Raw genomic sequence first — 24975 nt, 5'->3', positions numbered from 1 at the left:
TACAGTCTTTAGCTCCATACTTTTATTTGATAATTTCCAGCATGTCTGATTAATACAGTTAAACTTATTTGTATATGAAAATAAAATTCAAGAATTCTGGTTAGTAACTTTATATCAAATTTGACTCATTTTTAGTCGTGTGTACTGGCAGTCCTCATTATGAGTCAGGGGTTGTTCTGAAATATCACAATCTCTTTCATGTACTGTATTGTAAATGTAACACTGTTGTTATTGCTTAACCCTGGTCTGTCTGGCTGAGCAGACCCATTCGCTATAGGTAAGCAACTGCTGTGGGGCTGTCAAAAACCGGTGCAGTACAGTACATACACCATATAGGGATTTGTGACCCCTTTGTGGTAGACAGCATCTCACCAGTGTCCTTCTCATGGTGAACTGCAGGGGAATATGAGGTTTGACTCATGGGTGGATGTAGGAGCTGGCAAATCATCTTTATGGTCAGCAGTGGAACTCATAATAAGCAATCACTGTTCTACTCGATCAAAATCAGGTTTAGAAAGATCTTATGTACTGAAGATGTTAATGAAGGCTGTATGTAACTCCTCCTGGTCAAAAAATATGTATGAAACAGAATAAAATTGTATAGAGACAACAAACTTAAAATATACGTTGTTGGATTGAAGGGATTAGTAGCAAAAATGGCAACTTATAAGGATGACTTACTTTATGATTGTTAATGTTCCCTTCCATAGGTACATGCTGCTGGAAAGGAAGATGTGGACAAGGCTGTAGCGGCAGCAAAACGTGCCTTCTACCAGGGGCCATGGGGTAGTATGAATGCCAGGGACAGGGCCAGTCTCATCTTCAAGTAAGTCACAATGGGAGACCATCAGAGAAAAATGATACTTGTATATGAAAATGTTACTTAACTCTTCCATGGCTGCCGGCGTCAAACAACGTTTTTCCATATAATGGCTGCCGGTGTTGATGCAGCACAACTTGTGGAAAACGCAAAAATTTTTGGGAACGGAGGTGTGAGAGATGTTGACACCTACTCTAGCCTCCAAACCACTCAAACAGTCAGTACATCTCATGAATCAGTCCTGAGTGGATCAGTCATTTGCTTCCCTCAAGCATTAGTGTAAGTAAGATTAAGAAGCAAGATAGTCAAGAAAAGGAAATGCTGCACTCATTATCTTTCTCCTCTCTTTCCTTCTCCTCTTTTTCCTAAACCACTCAAAAAAAAAAAAGAATAAACATTATAAACAAAAAAGAGGGAAGACATTCATAATTACGATATTTGTAAGTACATGTGCAGATTGGCCTGGGAGGAAGGTAGAGTCCCGGAGGATTGGAAGTCAGGTATAATTATTCCCTTGTACAAAGGAAAAGGGGAAAAAGAAGTGTGTGGTAATCATAGGGGCATCTGTCTTCTTAGTATAATAGGAAAAGTGTATGATAGGATACTTATTGACAGAGTTAGAGAAAGAACAGAGGAATTAATTGGAGAAGAACAGGGAGGCTTTAGGAAGGGAAGAGGTTTTGTAGATCAGATATTCATTCTTAGATCTTTAGTGGAAAAGTTTCTAGAGAAGGGAAAGAAGTTGTATGTGGCATTCATGGATATGGAGAAAGCATATGACAGGGTGGATAGACAAGGATTGTGGAAAGTATTAAGAATATATGGAGTAGATGGGAAGTTGTTGAATGCTGTGAAGAGTATGTATGATGGTGCTAAGGCTGCAGTGCTTGTGGATGGTGAACTGAGTGAATTTTTCTCGTTGAAGGTTGCGTTGAAACAGGGATGTGTCATGTCTCCATGGTTGTTCAATCTGTACATGGATGGGGTAATAAAAGAGGTACAAGGTAGGGTAGTGGATGTTGGAGTGGCCTTGGTGAGAGAGGGTAGTGTTTGGAAACTCCCTGTACTGTTGTTTGCAGATGATACTGTGTTGTTGAGTGAAGACGAAGGAGAGCTGCAAGGCTTGGTGGATGAGTTTGGGAGAGTATGTAAGAAACGGAATCTAAAGGTGAATGTAGGGAAGAGTAAAGTGATGATCTTTGAGAGAGGTGAAATCAGTGAATGTACAGCGAGGTTGGATGGTGAGGAATTGGAAAATGCGAGTACTTTTAAGTACTTGGGTAGTGTGATGAGTGAGGATGGAGGTTTGGAGGATGAAGTGCTTGAAAGGGTACAGCAGGGAAGAAAGGTTGCTGGTTCCTTGAAAGCAGTGATAAGAAACAGGGAAGTGAGCATGGAAGTGAAAAAGTTACTACATGACAGTATTGTGATACCAACTCTAACGTATGGAAGTGAAGCTTGGACGTTGCTGGAAGGACACAAGTCAAGAGTGAGAGCAGTGGAAATGAGTTATTTAAGAGGAGCCTGTGGAGTCACATGGAGAGACAGGCTGACGAATGAGGATATAAAGGAGCATTGTGGTGTAGATGTGGATGTGATAGGAAGCGTTATGAGGAACACACTGAGGTGGTTTGGCCATGTGGAGAGGATGGAGGGTGAAAGACTGAGGAAGAGAGTGTATGTGAGTGAGGTGGAGGGGGGAAGAGGGAGGGGGAGGCCGAGGATGAGATGGAGGGGGGAAGAGGGAGGGGGAGGCCGAGGATGAGATGGAGGGGGGAAGAGGGAAGGGGAGGCCGAGGATGAGATGGAGGGATGGGGTGGAGAGGTATATGAGAGAGGGAGGTGTGAGTTGGGAGCGGGGCAGTGAAATGGAGGAGGACAGGACAACGTGGAGGCGATTTGTTTGTGGCCACCCCGAACGGGATTGAGGCGTCTGGCAATAGATAGATAGATAGATAGTAAGTACATTATATAATAAGTACTGAATTTGTTCATTTTACATATTTCTTGTCAAGCATATCAGCAATATATGAGGTGTTCCTGTGATGAATATATGGATGTAAAACCTTCCCTTCCCTTCACACTATTTCCCTTGTTTGAGATGCAGGTCGTGGGTCGTATCAAATCTTGGTCAAGATGGTTTGGCGTTTACACACAGCAGCACCCAATCTCTTGAGACAGGCTAAAAACAGCATCCTTATTCTCTCTTTCCACTTGAACTAGCCTACCCCTAGTTATAAAAAAAAAAAAAAAAAAAAAAACTACAGGAATAAACATTACAAACACCAAAAAGAGGGAAAACATTCATAATTATGATATTTTTATTTGTAGGTGGTGGTGACCATCATCTACTCACATGATGTAGTGCTGCCTACTTCTTCCTTAGCCATTATCATTCTTTTTCTGTACCTGCCCTCCTCTCTTCCTTTACAGGCGGCTTTACATTGAGTGACAAGCCAAAAGTCAAATGGCCACCCGTTACGGGATTATGGCTTCTGGCAATAGATAGATAGATCAATCAATCAGTCAATCAATCATTTCCTGTGGCACCCCACGGGATGCATAGGGCCTCAAGATAGATAATTTATAAGTACACATTTACGAAATTTGTTAATTTTACATATTTCTTGCTTTGCACAAGCATTTCAGCAACATATGAGGTGTTCTTGGGGGGAATATATGGATGTAAAACCCATTCCCTTCACACTAAGTCCCTCGTGCGTGGTGCTAATTATGAGTTGTATTGAAGAGATGAAGGGGAAGACAGGAGAAAACAGCTCCTGTGAAAAGAGCGGAGAAGTTGCAAGAGCATGAGAAAATGGCAGAATATAAGAGCATAGTGGAAGAAAGATTGGGAAGGTATGATTAGAGCAGACGGAAGGGGTGGAAGAAGTATGCAAGATATACACGGAAGAGTTAGGCTCAGCTTGCGAGGTGGTTTGTGGAGTGAGGAGGAGATGCAGGGGTGTGCAAGGAACAGCATGGTGGAATGGTGATGTGAAACAAGCTGTGGAACAAAAGAAGAAGGCATATAGTGACTGGCTAGCGAGTAGAGGTAGGGGAGAAGGTGAGAGAGAGAGAGAAGAGAGACGTATATGTGCGCAGGAGAAGGGAGGTTAAGAGACTGGTGAAAGAGAGTAAGAAGAGAGTGGATGAAGAGATTGGGAGGAATCTGTGAAATGGAAGGAGAGTAAGACATTGATTTGGAAGGAGGTAAAGAAAGTAAGGCAGTGTGAAAGGGGAAGTAGTAGGGGAGTGAAAGATAGGAATAATAGATTGTTGGTAGAGAAGAGAGAGAATATGAGGAGATGGAAGGACCACTTTGAGGATTTGTTGAATGTACTGTAGTGAGTGAGAGCAGTACGAGTATAAGTGGTTGGGGAATGGCTGGGAGAAGAGATGAGAGGAGAGAGGAAGAGATCAGTAGGGCGGAAATAGTGGAAGCAGTGAAGATCAAGATGGGAAAGGCCACAGGAATTGATGGAGTGTGTGGTGAAATGCTGAGGTATAGGGGTGAGATTGTTGTAAAGAGGATATGGAAGTTGTGTAGATTGGCCTTGGAAGAGGGAAGGGTTCCAGAGGACTGGAAATCAAGTATAATTGTTTCTTTATACAAAGGAAAAAGGGAGAGAAGTATGTGGGGTATTTTCCTTCTTAGTGTGACTGGAAAAATATATGGTAGAGTACTCATTGATAGGGTTAAGCATAAGACAGAGGAACTAGTTGGAGAAGAACAAGGGGGATTTAGGAAGGGAATAGGGTGTGTAGATCAGATATTTGTTCTAAGATGTTTAGTGGAGAAGTATCTAGAGAAGGGAAAGAAAGTGTATGCTCCCATCATGGACCTTGAGGAAGCATATGACAGAGTAGATAGGCAAGGCATGTGGAAGGTATTAAGAGTATATGGAGTGGATGGGAAATTGTTGAGTGCTGTGAAGAGTATGTGCAAGGGAGCTAGGGCTGCGATGCAAGTGGATAGTGAGCTGAGTGAGTTCTTTGATCTAAATGTGGGACTGAAACAGGGATGTGTGATGTCTCTATGGCTGTTTTATATATACATGGATGGGGTTGTAAAGGAGGTGCAAGGTAGGGCAGTGGATGTGGGGGTGGCTCTAATGAATGAGGGTGAGGTGTGGAAGATTCTGGTGTTGCTGTTTGCTGATGGTACAGTATTGTTGAGTGAAGATGAATGGGAGTTGCAAGGCTTGGTGAATGAATTTGGGACAGTGTGTAAGAAGAGGAATCTGAAAGTTAATGTAAACAAGAGTAAATTTATGGTGTTTGAGAGGAATGAAGTCACAGAATGCACAGTGAGGTTGAATGGTGAGGATATGGAGAGTGTGAGTGCATTCAAGTACTTGGGTAGTGTGATGAGTAAGGATGGAAGTTGGGGATGAAGTGCTAGTAACGGTAAAGCAGGGAAGGAAGGTTGTTGGTTCACTGAAAGCGGTGATGAGAAATAGGGAGGTGAGTATGGAAGTTAAGTCACTGCTTAATAGTATTGTGATCCTTACCCTGACGTATGGAAGCAAGGCATGGACCTTGCTAGAGGGGAACAAGTCAAGAGTGAGAAAAGTGGAAATGAGTTATCTGAGAGGAGCATGTGGAGTGACTTGGAGGGACAGGTTGACAAATGAAGAAGTGAAAGAACGTTGTGGGGTGGATGTGGATGTGGTTGTGACGATTAGGAGAAATACACTGAGGTGGTTTGGACATGTGGAGAGAATGGAGAATGAAGACTGACTAAGAGGGTGTATGTAGGTAAAGTGGAGGGAGGGGTAGACCGAGGATGAGATGGAGGGATGGAGCCGAGAGGTATATGAGGGAAGGGGGAGTGAGCTGGGGGGGTGGCAGTCAAATGGTGGGTGACAAAGTGACTTGGAGGCATTTTGTCTGCAGCCACCTTTTGCGGGATTAGGGTGTTGGGCTATAGATAGATAGATAGATTCATATTCATTATCAAGATTTCTTGCTGTAACCTTGATGTATTGTGCTTCAGACTAGCAGACCTGATGGATGAACACAAGGAGGAACTGGCAACCATTGAAACGATTGACTCTGGTGCTGTGTACACCCTGGCACTGAAGACACATGTGGGTATGAGTGTGGATACATGGAGGTACTTTGCCGGCTGGTGTGACAAGATCCAGGGCCGCACCATACCCATTAATAATGCAAGACCCAACCACAACCTCACCATCACTAAGAAGGAACCTGTTGGGTTAGTCCATCAAATTTGTCAGTGCACTGAAAGTAAGGCAGTAAATAGGTAAATTTACACATGTCAAGTTATTATTGTACTGAATCATGTGTTATTTAAATTTCTTAAGACAAAAATCTTCTTGAAGGGAATTTTGCCTTGTTGTGACAAAGAAGCTTTTACATCCAAGTAATCATTTGAGCTATATTTGTCAGGTGCAGCCATACATGATTGGTTTTTGGCTGGGGATCAAAAGAGAAGTGTTACCCTAGAAGCTATTACCTGACCATGAGATATTGGATTAATTTTTCATCTAAGCGTGTATAGCCAGCCCCCACCAGTCTATAACTTCAGTCTCCAACAGTGCTGAAACAGCTAACTGTAGCAGCAGTCAGACCTGCTCAAAGTAAGAGGTGCTGGTTATCTCCGGGAATGATCTGATTACCTTTGGAAACTGAACCTAGGAATACACCATACAACATCTTGTGGCTAGTGCCACTTGGCTGTTCTTCAAGCACTGGTAGACTTTAATTTTAATGTCATATATCTTGTTGAGGCCTGAAGAAATGGCATGGCTGTCATAGGACTGGCAGGTGTTCACATTCTACAGTAAAGTATTCTGCAGAAGCAAAAAAAGAAAAGAGTAATGTGGTGTAGGATTTTCTAGAAAGAAGAACTGTTTGTTCTGTCCTTGCTTCAGTACCATTGTGTATGTAGACTGGTGACAGGAAGGACCTTTTGTAGTAAGGCAGTTAAACCCTTCACAATATAATGCCTTTTTTTTGTCGTATCCTTATCTCCAGATGGTGTAACAGTACTCACTTCAGGAGACACTTTTCTAATTGGAACATTTAGATATAGTCATCATAATTCCCTCCACTGCTAAAAGTCTCATTAGATTAATAAAATCATTAGAAGGTACTGTAGTAAAAATAAACAAACCTAGTATTATCTGATAGGAAGAGGTAGTATGTCCATGCTATCTGCTTGTGTATATTCACCTGTTTAAGTCCTATATTTGTATTGTTCTGTCTCCAGCAGTACAACTATACAACTTTTCTTTGGAAAAAAAAAATAGTATGTATGTGTGTGTGTGTTTGTGTTTGTGTATTTACCTATTTGCCTATTTGTAGTATACAGGAATTGAGCAAAGCTTGTGTTGTCCTGTCTCCAAATCCACATTTATCAAGTCTACCTTTACACACATGAATGTTCCTCTCATGCATCACCACTTCGTCTAAGTCATTACAAATATTTATGTATTTACCTAATATACCTAATACACGGAATGTGCTGTGCTCGTGGGTTTCCATCGCTGTTTCTCAATAAGTCAAATTTAGCTTTAAACTCGTTTAAGTTTTTAGACTGGACGATCTCTCTGTCCAGGCTATTCCATAAGTCTATACTTCTGTAAGGAAAGCTATATTTCTTGATATCCTTCAAGCAGCTTGATTTTTTCAATTTCATTCCGTATCCTCTTGTTGCTCTCTTATCCCATACAAACAGAACTTCTTTGTCAATTTTATCTACTCCCACCATGGTCCTGAACACTGGAATCATGTCTCCCCTCTTTCTCCTTTCCTCTAAGGAAGGCAAATCCAGCTTTTCCAGCCTCTCTCTGTATGACAGGTCTGCCAGACTGGGGACCATCTTGGTTGCTGTTCTTTGTATTCTCTCAATCTTGTTTATATCTTTCTTTTTGTGTGGGGACCACACTACTGCTGCATATTCTAACCTGGGGCGGATCATGGCCATTATCAATTTTTTCATCATCTCCTCATCCATATAATGAAATGCTACTCTTATGTTAGTCAAGAGTTTATAAGTCTCTCCAACTATCTTGTTAATGTGCTTTTCTGGTGACAAACTATCTTGGACCAGCACTCCCAAATCTTTCTCTTCTCTCATTTTTGTGATTAATTCATTACCCAACAAATAATTCAGTGATGGCCTCCTGGTACTTTTACCCATTTCCAATATTTTACATTTCTTTACATTAAATTTCATTTCCCACGTCCGGCTCCAATCATGTATCCTATCCAGATCCTCCTGCAGCATTTTACAGTCCTCCTCAAACTCTATCTTCCTCAAGATCTTTACATCATCAGCAAACAGACTTGCATAACTTGTCCTCCATCTACCATATCATTTACGTAAATCAGGAACTTTACTGGCGCCAACACCGAGCCTTGAGGGACTCCACTTGTTACTTCCCTCCATCCAGACATCCTATCCTTTACTACTGTCCTCATTTGTCTGTCCCTCAAAAAGTCTCTCATCCATTCCAGAAGTTTCCCCTTCAGTCCTCCTATATATTCTAGTTTCCACATTAGTCTCTTATGGGGTACCTTGTCAAAGGCTTTCTCTAAGTCGAAGTACACGCAATCCACCCAACCATCTCTCTCCTGTACCACGTCAGTCACTCTTGAGTAAAAGCTCAACAGGTTAGAAACACATGACCTTCCACTTCTGAATCCAAACTGACATTCAGCCAAAATATTCATCTCTTCTAGATATTTTATCCATCTGTCTTTAAGGATTCTCTCACACAACTTTGTGACCATGCTGGTTAGAAACACTGGTCTATAATTCAGGGGTTCTTCCCTGTTTCCTCCCTTGTAAATTGGTACCACATTTGCCCTCTTCCATTCTTCTGGCACTTTCCCCTCTTCCAGAGAACACACGATTAAACTGTGAATTTTATCCGCCAGTTGTTCTCTGCATTCTTTCAGTACCCAATTAGAAATTCCATCAGGTCCTGGGGCTTTCCTTACATCTTGAGTTCCCAGTAATTTATACACTTTCTGTACCTCCACTTTTATGTCTTTTATCACCGGTACATTTCTAATCACTCCCTTCCCTTCCACAAACTCTTTTTCATTAGTGAAAACTGATTGGAAACATTTGTTCATTATTTCAGCTTGCATTGCTGCATCTTTATAGACCTCTCCTTTTACTTTCAGTCTGGTGATTCCTTCCTTTTGTTTCAGTTTGCCATTAACAAATCTATAAAACAGTTTGGGTTCATCCTTGCATTTGTCTCTTGTACCTTTTTCAAAATTCCTTTCTTCTTCTCTACGTGTTCTTCTGTATTCATTTCTAATTCTTTTATATTCTTCCTTTGTTCTGTTGTTACCTCTCTTTCTCCAATTGTTCCACGCCTTATCTCTCTCTTTTTTTTGCTATCGGTCACTTTCTATTAAACCACTCCCTTTTCCTGTTTTCTTTCCCTCTTACTCTTGGTACAAATTTTTCCACTCCCAAATTATAGAGGTCTAGAAAGATATCCCACTTCCTCTGTATCTCTCTTGTTTCCCTGAATTTTCTCCAATCTGCATTTTCAAAAAAGTTTCTCAATCCTGTAAAATTTGCTTTCCCAAAGTTGTATCTTCCCTGTCTATGAAGCTCATCTCTTGGCTTGACGTTTCCTATTATCATCTGGAACTCAATTACCACATGATCACTTTTTCCTAAAGGACAGAGATATTTCAGTGAATCTATTACATCGGGTTCTTTGGTAAACAGTAAATCTAACCTTGCTGGTGTGTCCTCACCTCGAAACCGTGTCTCTTCTTTGACCCATTGCGTCATCACATTATTCATTATTATATTTAATAACATAGTGCCCCTCGAATCCTCGCCACCTCCCGAGTACCATTCCTCCCAGTTCACCTCTTTACAGTTAAAGTGTGTGTGTGTGTATGTGTGTGTGTGTGTGTGTGTGTGTGTGTGTGTGTGTGTGTGTGTGTGTGTGTGTGTGTGTGTGTGTCTTGTTGGAAATACCTCTTGTAGTGAAAGGATTCATATGTTTGTCCCTTCTATACCCCCTTCAGTGTGTGTGGACTGGTGACTCCATGGAACTACCCTCTAATGATGCTTTCATGGAAGATGGCTGCATGTCTGGCTGCCGGCAATACAGTGGTTATAAAGCCTGCTCAGGTCTCCCCGCTTACTGCCCTCAAGTTTGCTGAGCTCTCTGTACATGCTGGCATACCTCCTGGTGTTATTAATGTCCTCCCTGGCACTGGTAGGTTATTAGAGTTTGTCCAGCTGAACCTCCTCATAGTTGAAACAATTCTAGTATCATTATTACAGTAGTCCCTCCAATATCAGATGTAATAGAGCCAACGGCATGTCCGGATGATGATCCTGTCCGGATATTGGCCCCCAGCCTCCTGGACTTGTACTTATGGACCCTAACTCAGAAAAACACCTATACAACTCCCTCTGGATATGCATAGCACCTATTTAATACCCAAATCACACCAATAAGGGACATAAAAGACTGAAATAAATGCAAAAGAACCATAAAATGAGGTTTTTGAGGTAGGTTTATACAATATTAAACATTCTGGGTACTTACAACAAGTCCCTAACTCCTGGACTGGTAGTTATGGACCTAACCTAGCCTGACTCAGAAAAACACCTCCCTACTGCACATGCATAGCACCTAAGACATTATTCACACCAATAAGGGACATAAAAGAGTGAAATGAGGTGTTAGAGGTAAGTATGGAAAAAACAGTACAGTACAATATGAAACATTCTGGGTACTTACAGGAAGTCCCTGGCCATCTTGATGAATAACCCACCTCCTCTCAGACTCTGACAGTAAGAAGGAGTTCCTGAAGCACTTGGAGTACACTGTTCATGAAGTCTTGCACAGAACTTAGTCATTTGCACTCAGAATTCCATTCTATTAACACTGCACACTCTTGTCTTACTTGCGTTCCATTGTACCTAAATGAAATAAGTGTTGCACTCTGCACTTTAAGTCTTTCCACTCATAAAACCATTTTCTAAACAAAACACACTCGTTAATGTACGTTACATTTACAGTCCATTAACTCTTTGTCTTCACTCAGAACTCAAATTCCTTAATACTATGCACTGTTTTTTTCACTGCACAACACTGTAAATTCCCGTGTGGTCTAGCGGAGAAGTTCTTGGCGTCTAATCACTGTCAGAGTCTGAGAGTAGCACATGCAGGTGACCTAGGGGTGCGTCGCTGGGTCGTGGTAATGGCATACCAACTGCAGATGACTCAAAAGAGAGGCGCAAACTCACGTCGAGTGGTGACTCCACCGTGCCTGATGTGCTGGGCTGTGGCTCGGAGCATGAGGGCCTGTCTTGGGGAGGCAACGGAGTGGAGCCAGGGCTGGGCGCAGCAGGGGTCACGAGCCTGAAAATGCTGTTAAACGTTGATTGACGCAAGGAATGACGATTTTGACGATTAATGATGCACTGCCTGAAAGCAAGCACTTCCTCCACAAGTCCCAAGGGCCCCATCTCCCTGTCGCAGAACGAACTCTAGGTGTTCCCGGAGTGAACTCACCTTGGGGATGGCTGGTGTTCTGTCATGCTGAGAGGAGTCCGCATCATCGTCGCTGTCCTCGTCGGAATCTTCAAGCTGGATACTGACACTTGCAACTGAAGATGCGATCTCGATATCAGACAGAGTCTGATACCCAGGATCGCCCTCATCGTCATCCAACCACTCACGCACTTCGTCCACATCAACATTGTTGCCATGCGCACATAGACGTGCATGGAAGTCATCCACGTCAAAACCTAGGATATCATGCTCCACATCCGTTCCGAGAAGCAGACGAGACCAACCATTTTCTAGAGTCTTGACAGGGATATCCTTCCATGCACTGGCCCAGTTGTAGATGGCAGACTTGATGTTGTAGCGGCGAATGTTTTCCAAAGTCCGCTGGCCTCGCGTGTCCCATCCGTCCCTGCGCTCGTCCTTGTCCTCGAAAACAACCACCACCTTGTCCAGGAACTTCTGGCGGTACAGCCTCTTCGTTGCCACGATCACTCCTTGGTCCATTGGTTGGATGAGAGCAGTAGTATTAGGTGGCAGAAACATGCACCTAATTCGCCCATTCTCAGCCACCAAGTCCTTGTCGCACGGGTGGGCAGGTGCATTGGCAAGGAGAAGGAGGGCCTTTACCTGGTCGCGTGGGATTCCCAGTTTCTCCGTCTGGTAATGGATGACCTCCTTGACGAAATGGCGGTGGAACCAGTCTTTGAAGATCTGGGCTGTGAACCATGCCTTCAAGGAATGGTACCAGACGACAGGAAGGACATCCATCACCTCATGAAGACACTGAGGCTGCTTTGCACGGCCAACAATAACTGGCTTGAGCCGGTGCATGCTGTTAGCACTGGCACAACACAAAGCAGATATCTGTTGCTTGCAGAGCTTGCGGCCAGGTACACGCTTCTCTGTCTCCTCGGCTAGAGTGTTTGTAGGCAAAGAGCGATAGAATAAGCCAGTTCGTCAGCGTTGTAGACTTGACCGAGAGTTAGGCCCTCCCTGTCGATCAAGAGCTTCATCTTCTGCTGAAACTTGTCTACTCCATCCTCATTGGCATCCAAAGCTTCACCATGAGACCTACGGTTGGTAAGGCCATGTCGTAACTTGAATCAAAGAGCCAACCTTTGGATGCCTTGAAGTCTAGGGCGTCGTGAAGCCTTGCAAACTTCTCAGCAGCAGCCTTCAGCTCTGTGCCACACACCATCACACCAGCAGCACGTTGCTGTCGATACCAAATCAACGTAGAGCGGTCGACTTCTGCATTATTGGGACTATACATTACCATCCTGTCCATGTTGCGTTTGCTTTTCGACGAGAAGTCAGCTGTGTACTGCATGAATTTGTCGCGGGATCTCTTGATATCAAACAAAGTAGACCGGGCCAGGTTGAATTCACGGAGGATACATGAGGTAGACCATCTCGCATCCACCTTGTCCAATATTTCCCTCTTCTTCTTCTCCAGAGTCAACACCATTCTCTTCCTCTTCTCAGGCAGTGGGGCCATCATCACACACACGAAGGAGAGGCACAAGAGCAGCAGGAGAGTCTGCAGCAGGTGAGGCACCACCACAAAAGCGATCACGTGGGCGGCCATGCCGACGAGTGTGCACACACAACAAGAGACCGGCGGTAAGTGGGGAGGATGCAGGGGCAGTCTAGTGGACGTCAGCGGAACAACACACCAGAACACAGCCGGCCCGCGCCGCGCGCGCCAACTTCATATTACGGGCGGGAAAAAGTCAGATTTTTTTCGAATTTTTTGCAGCTTTTGCTGGGAATGTTGGATCCCGGGACAAAAATGTCCAGTTATTGGGGATGTCTGGAAAATGGGCGTCTGGATATTGGAGGGATTACTAATTGCAGATGATTCCATTCAACTGAGAGTGCTTTATAAGAACCTGAGAGTTGCTGTTGCCACAATTATCCCTCTCATGGTCAAAATAATAGCCCATTCTAGTTAATGCCTGAATATATTTCTGTCTGAGATAGCCGTAGAATCCAGAGAGTGTTAACATGGAGATTCTTTGTCCATTTGCATCCTATTTCCCATAGCTCAGTGGTAGAATAAGACAGTACTATGGATCTGCATCATTTTCATAGGGCTTTGCCATGACTGTATTTTATCCATCTTAACTTAGAGGAGATTTTTGTCCTTTTGCAGTTTATTTCTCTTAGCTCACTGGCAGAATAAGACAGTACCATGATTCATCATCTCTTCCATAGCAGTTTTTCATGACTGGCAACATTTTTTATTCTGTTGTTAATGTTGTGTTACAGTTCAGCATTCGGTATGGAGAGAGGGCATTTTTGTACCAGGTTACATTAGAGTTTAGGATGGTGCATGTGGGTTGCAGGAGCAAATAATGTCGAAAGGGAAGAAAAGCATAGGAATGAAAGTTGAGAACTGTAAAATTGGAAGATGACTGTGAGCTGATACAGAAGAAGGGTGTGAAAGACATGAGATGCATCACTCATGGGATTTAAGAAAAGAGTGAGACAATTACAAGAAATAAGATGAAATAAAAATGGAGAGAAGACTTAAGAGTGGTTTGATATAGTGATAAACATATTACTGATTGGGATTGAAAGTCATATGGTTGGATGAAGAGAGCAAGATTTGAAGTTATCATCATCATCATCATCCGGACCTCCTTTCCCACCCTAGGGCAGGGTGAGGAGTAGCAGCCTCCAGACATGATAAAAATATTACTGATTGGGATTGAAAGTCATATGGTTGGATGAAGAGAGCAAGATTTGAAGTTATCATCATCATCATCCGGACCTCCTTTCCCACTCTAGGGCAGGGTGAGGAGTAGCAGCCTCCAGACAGCCAAAGTTTGACCAATTCAGTGGGCCACACTTCCATTCACTCATCATTCAAGCCCTCAGAGTTCTGGCTCCATCAGTTAGGTAAAAAAAAATTTCACCTCGTTCGGTAGCTTCTTATATACCTCTCTGATAGAGCCAGTCTGAACGCTGTCATGTTAAAAATGGATGCCAGATCCCCGGTTATGCGCTTCTCCTTACAAAATTCATCCAGCCAGCTCGATCTCTTGTTAATCCCTTAGCCTCACCAGTTTCCATACCTCTCTTCCTCACACACTGATCCACCATATCCTTCCACTTTCATTTTGGCCCACCTCGCCTCCTCCCTCCTTCAGATTCGTTCAGGAATACCATTTTCACCTCTGTTGTCATCCATTCTTTCTACATGACCAAACCATCTCAGTACACTTTCTTTGATTCTGGTGTCTGGTGTCTAATTATAGAGGTATAAAGCTTTTAGATCAGATAATGAAGGTAATGGAGAGAGTTCTAGAAGGTATGGTTAGTGAAAGAGTGAATATTGATGAGATGCAGTTTGGGTTTATGCCAGGCAGGGGGACCACTGATGCCATATTCATTGTTTGACAGCTTCAGGAAAAATATATTGGGAAGAAAAAGGATCTGTATTTTGTTTTAGTTGATTTGGAAAAGGCCTTTGACAGAGTCCCTAGAGAGGTGGTAAAGTGGGCAATGAGCAAGCTTGGCTTGGAGGAGTGGCTGGTTAGGGTGGTTATGGCTATGTATGTGGGTCCTCGCACCCAGGTAAGAGTGAATGGAGATTTGAATGATGAGTTTTCCATGAATGTTGGTGTTCATCAGGGGTCAGTTTTGAGTCTCATGTTGTTTATCATGGTACTTGAAGTCCTGTCATGTGCCTTCAGAAATGGACTCCCGTGGGAGATGTTGCATGCTGATGATTTGGTGTTGATTGCAGAGAACGAGAGGGAAGCAGAGGAAAGATTTAGGAAGCGGAGAGATGGTATGGGGCACAAGGGCTGAAGGGTAAATGCAGATAAAACAAAAGTGATGATATCTAGGGTTGGGGGCGGTACTGTCAAAGACGAGGGAGAGTGGTCATGTGCAGTTTGCCACAAGGGCATGGGAAGTAATTCCATCTTGTGCAGTGTTTGTGATAAATGGGTACACAAGAGATGTAGTGGTATCAGAGGTAGACTGTGAGATAATGCTGATTTTATGTGTATAGCGTGTCGGGGAGAGCAGGTGGAGATTGTCAGGCGGGAAAGGATTGAGCTTGCTGGTGAGTCTCTTGTGTGTGTGGAAGAGTTTTGTTATTTGGGAGACGTTGTATGCTGGAGGTGGGGCTGGAGCTAGTTCTGTGGCTAGGGTGAGAAGTAGTGAGTCTCTTGAGTCTGTGGAAGAGTTTTGTTATTTGGGAGACATGTTATGTGCTGGAGGTGGGGCTGGAGCTAGCTCTGTGGCTAGGGTGAGAAGTGGTTGGAAGAAGTTCAGGGAGCTGTTGCCTCTCCTGACATTGAGAGGACTCTCCCTAAGTGCTAAGGGGTCTTTGTATGCAGCATGTGTTAGGAGTGCAGTGCTGTATGGTAGTGAGACTTGGGCAGTAAAGGAGGAGATTTACAGGCTCAGATGTACAGAAATGACAATGATTAGGTGGATGTGCAATGTGTCCCTGCGTGCAAGGTCTGGGGGGGCTGGGTTTACAATGGAAGAGTTGAGAGGATGGGACTGGAATGTATTGGCATTGTAATGAGGAGAGGTAGGTTGAGATGGTTTGGGCATGTGGAGAGGATGGGAGATGATAATTGGGTGCAGAAGGTGAGAGGTGTTAATATTGGGGGTGGGGTTATGAGGGTAGACCAGGAAAGACATGGGACGAGGTCATTAAGTGTGACCTCAGGGCTAAGGGACTGAACAGGGAGGCTGCAATAGATCGTGCAGCATTGATAGCCGCCATTAGGTGACCAAGGCCAACGCATGCAAGCATGTTGGAGCCTTCAAAAACGTAAACGAAAAAAATGAAAACGGACTTCCTTGCTCTGCATTTATCACTTGTCACATTATTCCATATCCTATCCACTCTGTACTCCCCATACATTCCTCAACAGTCCCATCTCCACTGCTTTTACTCTTGACTTTTCATTTTTGTGCCACACTGTAGTCTCACATCCATATGTTAAAGTTAGCACTAACACTCCTTCATGTAAGCCTTGTGCAGCTGCAACACTCAACTCTCTGATTTTTATCAAGGCCTTCATAGCACCAGCTACTTTCCGTCCATGTGTCACTCTACTTTCCATGTCTTTTGCACATTTTCCTCTGTTTTCTACCACTGTACCCAGGTGTTTGAACTCTCTCACCAATTCCAGTCTCCATCCACTGTAACATCACACTGGGAGTCAACTTCTGTCTCAGTATCCATCACTTTACTCTTTTCTACATTAACTCTCTAGGCACAATACTCACAGACATCTACAAAAATCTGCACTAGTCTGCAAAGCTCTTGTATGATATTTGCAAGTAGCATTGCATCATCAGCGTACAACAGATAGGAGATATTCCATCCATCACCATTCATTACCAGTGCCATCCCTCTTTCCATTACTCATGTTTTTACCTCGTTCATCACCCCATCCATGTATATAGTGAACGACCATAGGGATATCACGCAGCCTTGTCACATGCCTACATTGATTGTGAACCATGTACTTAGATGCCCATTTACCTTTACACATGCCTCACTACCACCATAAAAACTCTTGGCAGCACCTAGCAGCTTACCGTCTATACCATACATGCACAAAGCCTTCTACAGTCCTTCTGTGTCCACTTTGTCATATGCTTTTCCTGCTCCATAAATGTCTTAAACACCTTCTTTTCCTTCTCACATGCCTTCCACTCTATCTGTCTCACTGCAAATATTTGATCCACACATCCTCCACCACTTCTAAATCCACCTTGTTCGTCACTCACCAAGACTTCTGATATCTGTCTTACTTTCTCTGTAATAATTCTTCCATATACAGGTATACCTCGATATATGATACCCCTAGATGCGATACCTCGGCTTAACGATGGGGGTACAAATACTACCATACCCCACCTAACGATGGCCAAACCCCAGTTTAAAGATAGGTTTTGATTTTTTTTTTTTTTTACCAATTTTGTTTATATTGTAAACATAAATTGTGTGTTTAGGTTGATTTATTAAACTGTTTTTAGACTTAGATTAATGTGTTTTAGCCATTGGTGGGGTGAACATTGTTATTCTGGGGTGCGGTTTACTAAGCTTGATTTTTTCCAGACATGTTTGATGATTTTCAGATTTTATTTGTTGGTTTTCGTGAGTTATTTACAGGTGTTAAGCTTATGTTAGCTTCATTTAGAGCTGTTAGGCCATTGAGGTTGGCTTTAAACTTGTTTTAGGGCTCATTTGGGTGGGTTTTGGACTTGGTTGGGGGGGAAACCCAAGGCTGAAAAAAGCACCCCATTTCAGTACACGTTAAATCTACCTTGATGTACAGTATGATACCCCGCCTAATGATTAGTTTTTACCTAACCAATTGATTCGTTAAACTGGGCTATACCTGTACCTTCCCTGCAGCACTTAATAGACTTATGGCATGTTAATTCTTGCATGCACTTCACTCACCATACTTTTGTACAGGGATACAAGCACTGCCTTTTTCCACTCTACTGGCACAATTTCACTCATCCATACCTTCTTACATATCTCCATCAAGCACTTCATTCCACTCTCCCCACTAAAGTTAATCATCTCTGCATACACCTCATCAACCCCAGCTGCTTTCCCATTTTTCAGCTGCTTCACAGTGTTCTTCACCTGCTCGAGTGTCACATTTCCTGGCACTGCATTCCTTCTCTGTACCCCCCAAAACCAATCATGTTAATAGTTGCTTTGCCTTCTCCATTCCCATTCATTAGGCTTCCAAAATATTCTTTCCATCTAGTCCTTACTTAATCCCAAAGGTTAATAATCTCCCACTTTTGTCCTTGGCACTTTCACAGTTCTTTCCACTGTCACTGCTACATTTCCAAACCACTTTCCAGAAAAACTTCCTGTTGTCAGATTAATTAGCATTCATATTTCTTCCTAGGTCATCATTTACCTCCTCCTTTTTCCTCTTCAAAAATCTCTACATGCTTCTTGCTTTCAGTATATTCAGTTCTTATTTCAGTTGAACCCCTGTCCCGTATCCACACAAGCCACTTCTTCCTCTTTTCCTCCACTTCCCTCTTAACCTCTTCATCCCACCATACTTTAGCTTTTATCTTTGTTGTTACTCTTGCCACACCATACACCACTGTTGCATTACTAACTAAGCAATCCCTGTATATATTCCACAGGCTGTCTGGATCTGTTTCATTCTAATTCACTGATTCTAACTTCTCTCCTACTTTGGTCCTGTATTCATCTGCCATTTCTTTGACTCCTAGCTTCTCAACTTTCAGTCTTTCTCTCTGACTGGTCCTCCCTCACTTGGCCCACCTCACTCGTCTCAGCTTGATCATGCATACCACAGTCATATGATCTGACAACCCTCCACATCATCCTCTCATTGCCCTCATATCAGCAACACTTCCCAGCATTGATTTCTGTGAAGAGAGAAACCTGTTCTGTACACAGGAAAAATCACCCAGTATATTACCAATATGCCAGGAATCAAACCGTAAGTGCACGGGATACTGTAGATTAAAAGCATCTACTTGCCCGAGTGCCAGGGAGTTACCTCATCCTCTTCAGGCTCACACTTGGGGGCGGAGGGACATTGGTTACAAGATTGTGACAATGTGAGATAACTTTTACCTGGTCGTGGTGTAGTAGTATGCTGCCTGGCTCTCACCTGAGAGTCGCGGGTTCAATTTCCGACATACTGGTAATATACTGGGTGATAATTCCTGTGTACAAAATGGGTTTCTCTCTTCATTCTAACTTGGGCGGAGGGACATTGGTTACAAGAATGTGACAATGTGAGATAACTTTTACCTGGTCTTGATGTAGTGGTATGCTGCCAGGCTCTCACCTGAGAGTCCTGGGATCGATTCCCAGCATATTGGTAATATACTGATTGATTTCTCTACCAGCACGTAATCAGTCAGACTCCTTTCAACATGATCACCATTTCCTCTATACCGTGTAAATTTATGTTCATCTTTGTGTTTGAAATGAGATTTACAAATGCGCAGCCTCCTTTCCTGACATGTCCTTTGGTCGCTTCCCATAATCATTCTCTCCTGTTACTTTATTATTACCCATTATATCATTCAGAGGACTAGTGCCTACTCTCCCATTCATGTCGCTTGTTACTAATACTTGATAACTCCTGGGCATCTCTTCTACTACTCCACCCAGCTCATCCCAAAACCTGTCTTTCTCTGTCACACTCGTGTCATCACACTGTGCATACGCTACAATAACTGCCACTTTCACCTTCTCAGACATGAACTTGACATACTTACATCTCGAGCAGACACATTAATGATTTCTCATTCCACTCTGCTACACTTCATTCATCAACAAAGCAACTCCTTCCTTGCATCTTCCTCGCCCATTCACGCCCGACCTTATACACTTTACACCCTCCCATTCCTTCACTTCACACCCTTTCATCTTTGTTTCACACACTGCCATCATGGCATATCTCGTACTCTTGAACATATTCACCACTTCCACCCACTTGCTCTCCACATTCACACCTCTCGCATTCCACATGGCCATGCGAATCTGCACATTTGGTTGGGGGGCAGGTATTGGGCCCTCCGAAGCTCTCTGAAGTGTGTGCCATAAATTTAGTGTTTTTAGATAGGGGAATATGAGGGACACAACCTGGCCAAAAACCCTGGTTAAATGGTTGCCACCCAGCATAGTAAATGATTTCCTGGATACAAGAAACCAGTTGGCTTGTCTCTCAGTGTAGAGACCATAAGGCAACATTACATTGAATGAGTGGATGGTGGGCACCCTCACCTACCACTGTATGCATATTCACCCACCCATCATCCAATCCTATGTCGTCCCATGAGGAGTGTAAGAAGCTGGGGCTTGGCAAGTTGGTCCTTACGTTTAACCCCTTCTTTACCGAAAATGTGTTTTGATGTACCCCTGTACATCGCCAGTAAACACCTGTGAGATACCGGAACCGCTACCGTTGTACGCTGGTACACCCTCTAATGAATGGTAGCTTATGGGCCTCAGGGTAGCCCGGTAAGGCTGTTTCTGAGGACCTCTTGTTAGCAACAGTTCTGTGTTTTGACGACAAAGACTGTGACGAATTCTGACATCATGAGATACGTCATGACTGAGTTGCGGTGGCACCAATGGCTTGCCACTCATCTGTGATGTAACCTCTTTTAGACCAATCATTATTTTATTTATAATTTCTGCTACAGATATCGTACTATATTTTCTGCTGACATACGGCAAAATTTACACCCCTTGGTCTGCCTGAGAGAGTCAGTTACCACGCACTTGACCACGAGAGAGGGTGTACAGGATATTTTTCTCTCATGGCATCTTTGGCAAATTCCGATAGTGACGAGTTTATTCCTCATGAGAATACTTATTTAGATGTATCAGATGATGATGCAGCAGTGTCTGATGTGTCAGTACAGTAGATGACTGTGATCCTGAAAATGATAGCGAAGTTGATGTGAGTGACGCTGCACTCTCGGCAACAAGTGGGTCAAGGTTGCCATCACCATCACGTGTGTCCACATACTTCATGCTTAGCTTACAAGGTACATAAATAAGCCATCCATCTGTGCAGGACATTTTCTTCAAGCCAGTTTGTAGAGTAGTTACCTGGCTAACAGTACTTTAGCATAAGATATGTAAACTTATATACCGTAATGATTTATTTAATATTTTTTTATTACCAACATCATGCTGGGTTTATGTGATCATCAATATACAAACAAATAAAAAAGAGTGAATAGTTTCGACGTGGCAAAAAATATACACTACCCCTCACACTGTGGGAGGGGGAGCTATCAGGTCGGTATGGGGGGTAAACGTAATGTTTACATTTGGGGGAGGGGTCGGTAAAGAAGGGGTTAAGATGACTGACCTGCCTCACTCGTCCCTCAGTATCACTGCGTGAGCAGTAAACCCCAACCACCCTGTGAATATAAACCTACACAGGCTCAATCCTATTGGAACACCTTAATTCCCCACTAAACCACCAGGTACCATGATTTGGTTAATTGGTTACCACCTAGCACAGTAAATGGTTTCCTGGTGTACAGGAAACCATTTGGCTTGTCACTCAGTGTAGTCACCCATAGTCAGAAGGAAGAGGAAAGTATGACAGAAAGAAAGACAGCAAAGGGAGGGTAAAGTCACTGGTAGACAGAAGAAAGAGGAAAGAGTGAAGGAAAGAACGATAGAAGAGGAAGGAAGGACTGTATGCATATAATATTGAGAAATAGGAGAGGTGCAATTATTTTGATCATTTTGTTTCATTGAAAAAGGCTTCAACATTCATGTGTTGGCGTAGGTCACCTGATGGCAGCTGTCCATGCTGCTCGATCTCTGGCAGCCTACCTGTTCAGTCCCTTATCCCTGAGGTCACATTCTGTCACCTTGTTCCAGGTCTTTTCAGTCTGCCTCGCACAAACCTCTCCCCAACATTAATACTTCTAACTTTCTGCATCCAGTTGTCATCCCCCATCCTCTCCACATGCCCAAACCATCTCAATCTACCTCTCCTCATCACAACACCAATACACTCCAGTCCCTTCCTTCCTCTTAACTACTCCATCATAAACCTAGTCCCCACAGGCCTCGCATCCTAGGATGCATGGGACATCCATCTAATCATTGTCATTTCTGCACATTTGAAGCCTGTGATGTGAACATCCTCTTCCTTTACTGCATAGGTCTCACTACCATACAGCATTACAGTTCTAGTGCATGCTGCATACAAAGATCCCTTAGCGTGGAGAGAGAGAGCCCTCTCAGTTGTCAGGAAAGGCAACAGCTCCCTGAACTTCTTCCAATCACAGCTCACACTAGCCACAGAGCTAGCTCCAGCACATAAAAATTGCTTCCAGTAACAAAACACTTCCACACACTTGAGAGACTTACCAGCAAGATCAGTCCTTTCACACTGATCTCCACATGCTCTTCCCGACACACTATACACATGAAATCAGCAATATCCTGTAGGCTACCTTTAATACCACTACATCTCTTTTGCACCCACTTATCACAAATACTGTATATGGTTTGTACCTGAGGTGGAGCCAAGACTTTGAAGGCTTGAATGATGTGTGAATGAATGTGTGGCTCTTTTCACTGATTGTTCTACATTAGTACCCTCCCCCCCTCCTTTTTTCTTTTTTCCAGTTTAACTGTTAGGGTCATATGATGATGATGATGATGAATTCATTTTACAGTGAATATCCTGGCATCCTCAGTTTTGCATTAATGAACCATTCACTTCGCAGGTAGTGTATGTGGACAAGCTATTGCAGATCACCCTGATATACGCAAGCTGGGCTTCACAGGTAGCACTGAGATTGGACAGGTGATCATGAAGTCATGTGCATTAAGCAACCTGAAGAAGGTGTCCTTGGAGCTGGGTGGGAAGTCACCATTCATCATCTTTGCCGACTGTGATCTGGACAAGGCTGTGAGAATGGTAAGTCATCAGTTTGAAGAAATACTGTGATACAGTGCAGAATTAAGATGGAAATATGAGATACTGATAATACTGAAATCTACAGTATTGTACTATGCTATCCATCCACTTTCCAATCCTAAGTCGCCCCCTGAGCAGCATAGGAACCCAAGGCAAGGCAAGTTGACATTTAAGATGAGAGTGACTAGCCTCACTCATCCCTGAGTGGCATTATGTGAGCAATAAACCCCAACCACCCCTTGGATATAAACCTTCGCAGGCTTAATCTGGTTGGAGTACCTTAATTACCCACTAATCCACCAGGCGCCATAATTTGGTCATATGGTTACGACCCAGAGTAGTAAATGGTTTCCTGGTGTACAGGAGACCATTTGGCATGTCACTTATTGCTGAGTAATCCACAGGCAGAAGGAAGAAAAAAAGAAGGAAAGAAAGACAGAAGAGGGAGTGTAAAGTCACCCTTTGGCAGAAAAGAGGAAAGAATGAAGGAAAGAAAGACAGAAGAGGAAAAATAGAGGAAAGGGCAGACCCCCAAAGCAGCACTACGTCAAGTGAGTGGTTGGTGAGCGCCACTTCATTTTTTTTTTTTTCCAACTCTAACGTATGGAGGTGAAGCTTGGACCTTGTTGGAGGGACACAAGTCAAGAGTGAGAGCAGTGGAAATGAATTACTTGAGAGGAGCATGCAGAGTCGCATGGAGAGACAGACTGACAAATGAGGAAGTGAAGGAGCATTGTGGTGTGGATGTGGATGTGATAGGAAGCATCAGGAGAAGCACACTGAGGTGGTTTGGCCATGAGGAGAAGATGGAGAGCGAGAGACTGGCAAGGAGAGTGTATGTGAGTGAGATGGAGGGGGGAAGAGGGAGGGGGAGGTTGAGGATGAGGTGGAGGGATGGAGTGGAGAGGTATATGGGAGAGGGGGGGGTGAGCTGAGAGCAGGGCAACTTGTAGGCGATATGTTTGTGGCCACCTCTTACAGGATTATGGCATCCTGCAATAGATAGGTGATAGATTATTATTATTATTATTATTGTTATTTATTTATTATTATTATAATTATTATTAGTAGTAGTATAGTAGTAGTAGTATTCAGAGTTCAGCAGTGTAGCCTTACTCTTTTCAGTTATCCTTAGGCTTTTATTATATAAACTGTTATGAAGTCATTTATGTGTAATTTATGCCAGTAAAAGCTGGTAGGTGGAGGCGCCCATCATCCATCCACTTTGTGTGGTGGTACTCTGCTTTAGAGTAGTCCCACATTGAATGGCAAGCCAAATGATTTCCTATAAACCAGGAAATCATTTACAACTCTGGGTGGTAACTTTTTAACCAACCAATACGTGTTCCCTACGTGACAACAGGTGGGTTTCCCAGAGGGTTAGTGCCCCTCCCTGGAAAACAACTATAGTCGCGGCGCGCAACTCTGAGGTTGTTATTATCGTGCCCCGGCAACCTACCCCTCAACAGTGTGTCTGATTTTGTGTATAATATGAGACGCATGTGATTCGTATTGTTTGTTTACAATAATATTCGTGTATAATGTATTCATGCATAATAATATTCTTGTATAATATGATACGAAATCAGAAGCACTTTTGACAGTTAGGGTGCCAGGGTACGATAATGACGACTTCAGAGTCATGCGCCGTGACTATAAAAATACAAACAAGAAGCTTCGGACCAGGACTGACAAACAGATGACGACTAAGGACTGAACAAAGGACATGGTATGGATTGTGACATGGAATGTAAGGGGGTGTGAATGATGAGGTAAAAGTGAGAGAGATTGTGCGGGTGCTTGAGGGTGCAGAAGTAGACATATGTGGAATAAGTGAGACTAAGTGGAGAAATGATTGTGAGAGAGTGGGAGTATGGATGGGGTATATGTGCAGGAGCAGGTGAGAATGAGAGGGGAAAAGAAGGAGGATGTATTATTGTGTGCAAGAGATGGAAGAAGAATATAAGTGAGTATGGATCAGTTGGATCAAGGATTGTGTGGGTAAGATTGATGGTAGGACTACAAATGTGGGCGTAGTGTGTGTGTATGCACCAACGCAAGATCATGCAAGTAGAGTGAAAGAAGAGTTCTGGGCAAATGTGGAAGCATGCATGGAAAAGTTTGAAAGGAAAGAGAGACTGTTTTTGATTGAGAGATATGAATG

At 43.3% G+C, this 24975-nt stretch overlaps 1 protein-coding gene across 4 annotated transcripts in view; it reads left to right on the top strand.

The window, feature by feature from the left end:
* The window catches only part of LOC145405982 (cytosolic 10-formyltetrahydrofolate dehydrogenase), a 123407-nt gene that overhangs the window by 85616 nt on the left and 12816 nt on the right, over positions 1–24975 (top strand). For all 4 annotated transcript variants that reach the window (XM_080277162.1, XM_080277163.1, XM_080277164.1 and 1 more), the window contains exons 11-14: positions 711–826; positions 5820–6041; positions 9854–10051; positions 22622–22811. In XM_080277162.1, the coding sequence (XP_080133288.1) occupies positions 711–826; positions 5820–6041; positions 9854–10051; positions 22622–22811 (726 nt within the window). The remainder of the gene's footprint in view (positions 1–710; positions 827–5819; positions 6042–9853; positions 10052–22621; positions 22812–24975) is intronic.

Source organism: Coenobita brevimanus, chromosome 69 (assembly GCF_032717465.1).
Source record: "Coenobita brevimanus isolate Jiangsu-jjx chromosome 69, ASM3271746v2, whole genome shotgun sequence".
Classification (NCBI taxonomy): domain Eukaryota; kingdom Metazoa; phylum Arthropoda; class Malacostraca; order Decapoda; family Coenobitidae; genus Coenobita; species Coenobita brevimanus.
The sequence above is the reverse complement of the archived record's forward strand: the minus strand, read 5'-3'. Positions and strand labels throughout refer to the sequence as shown.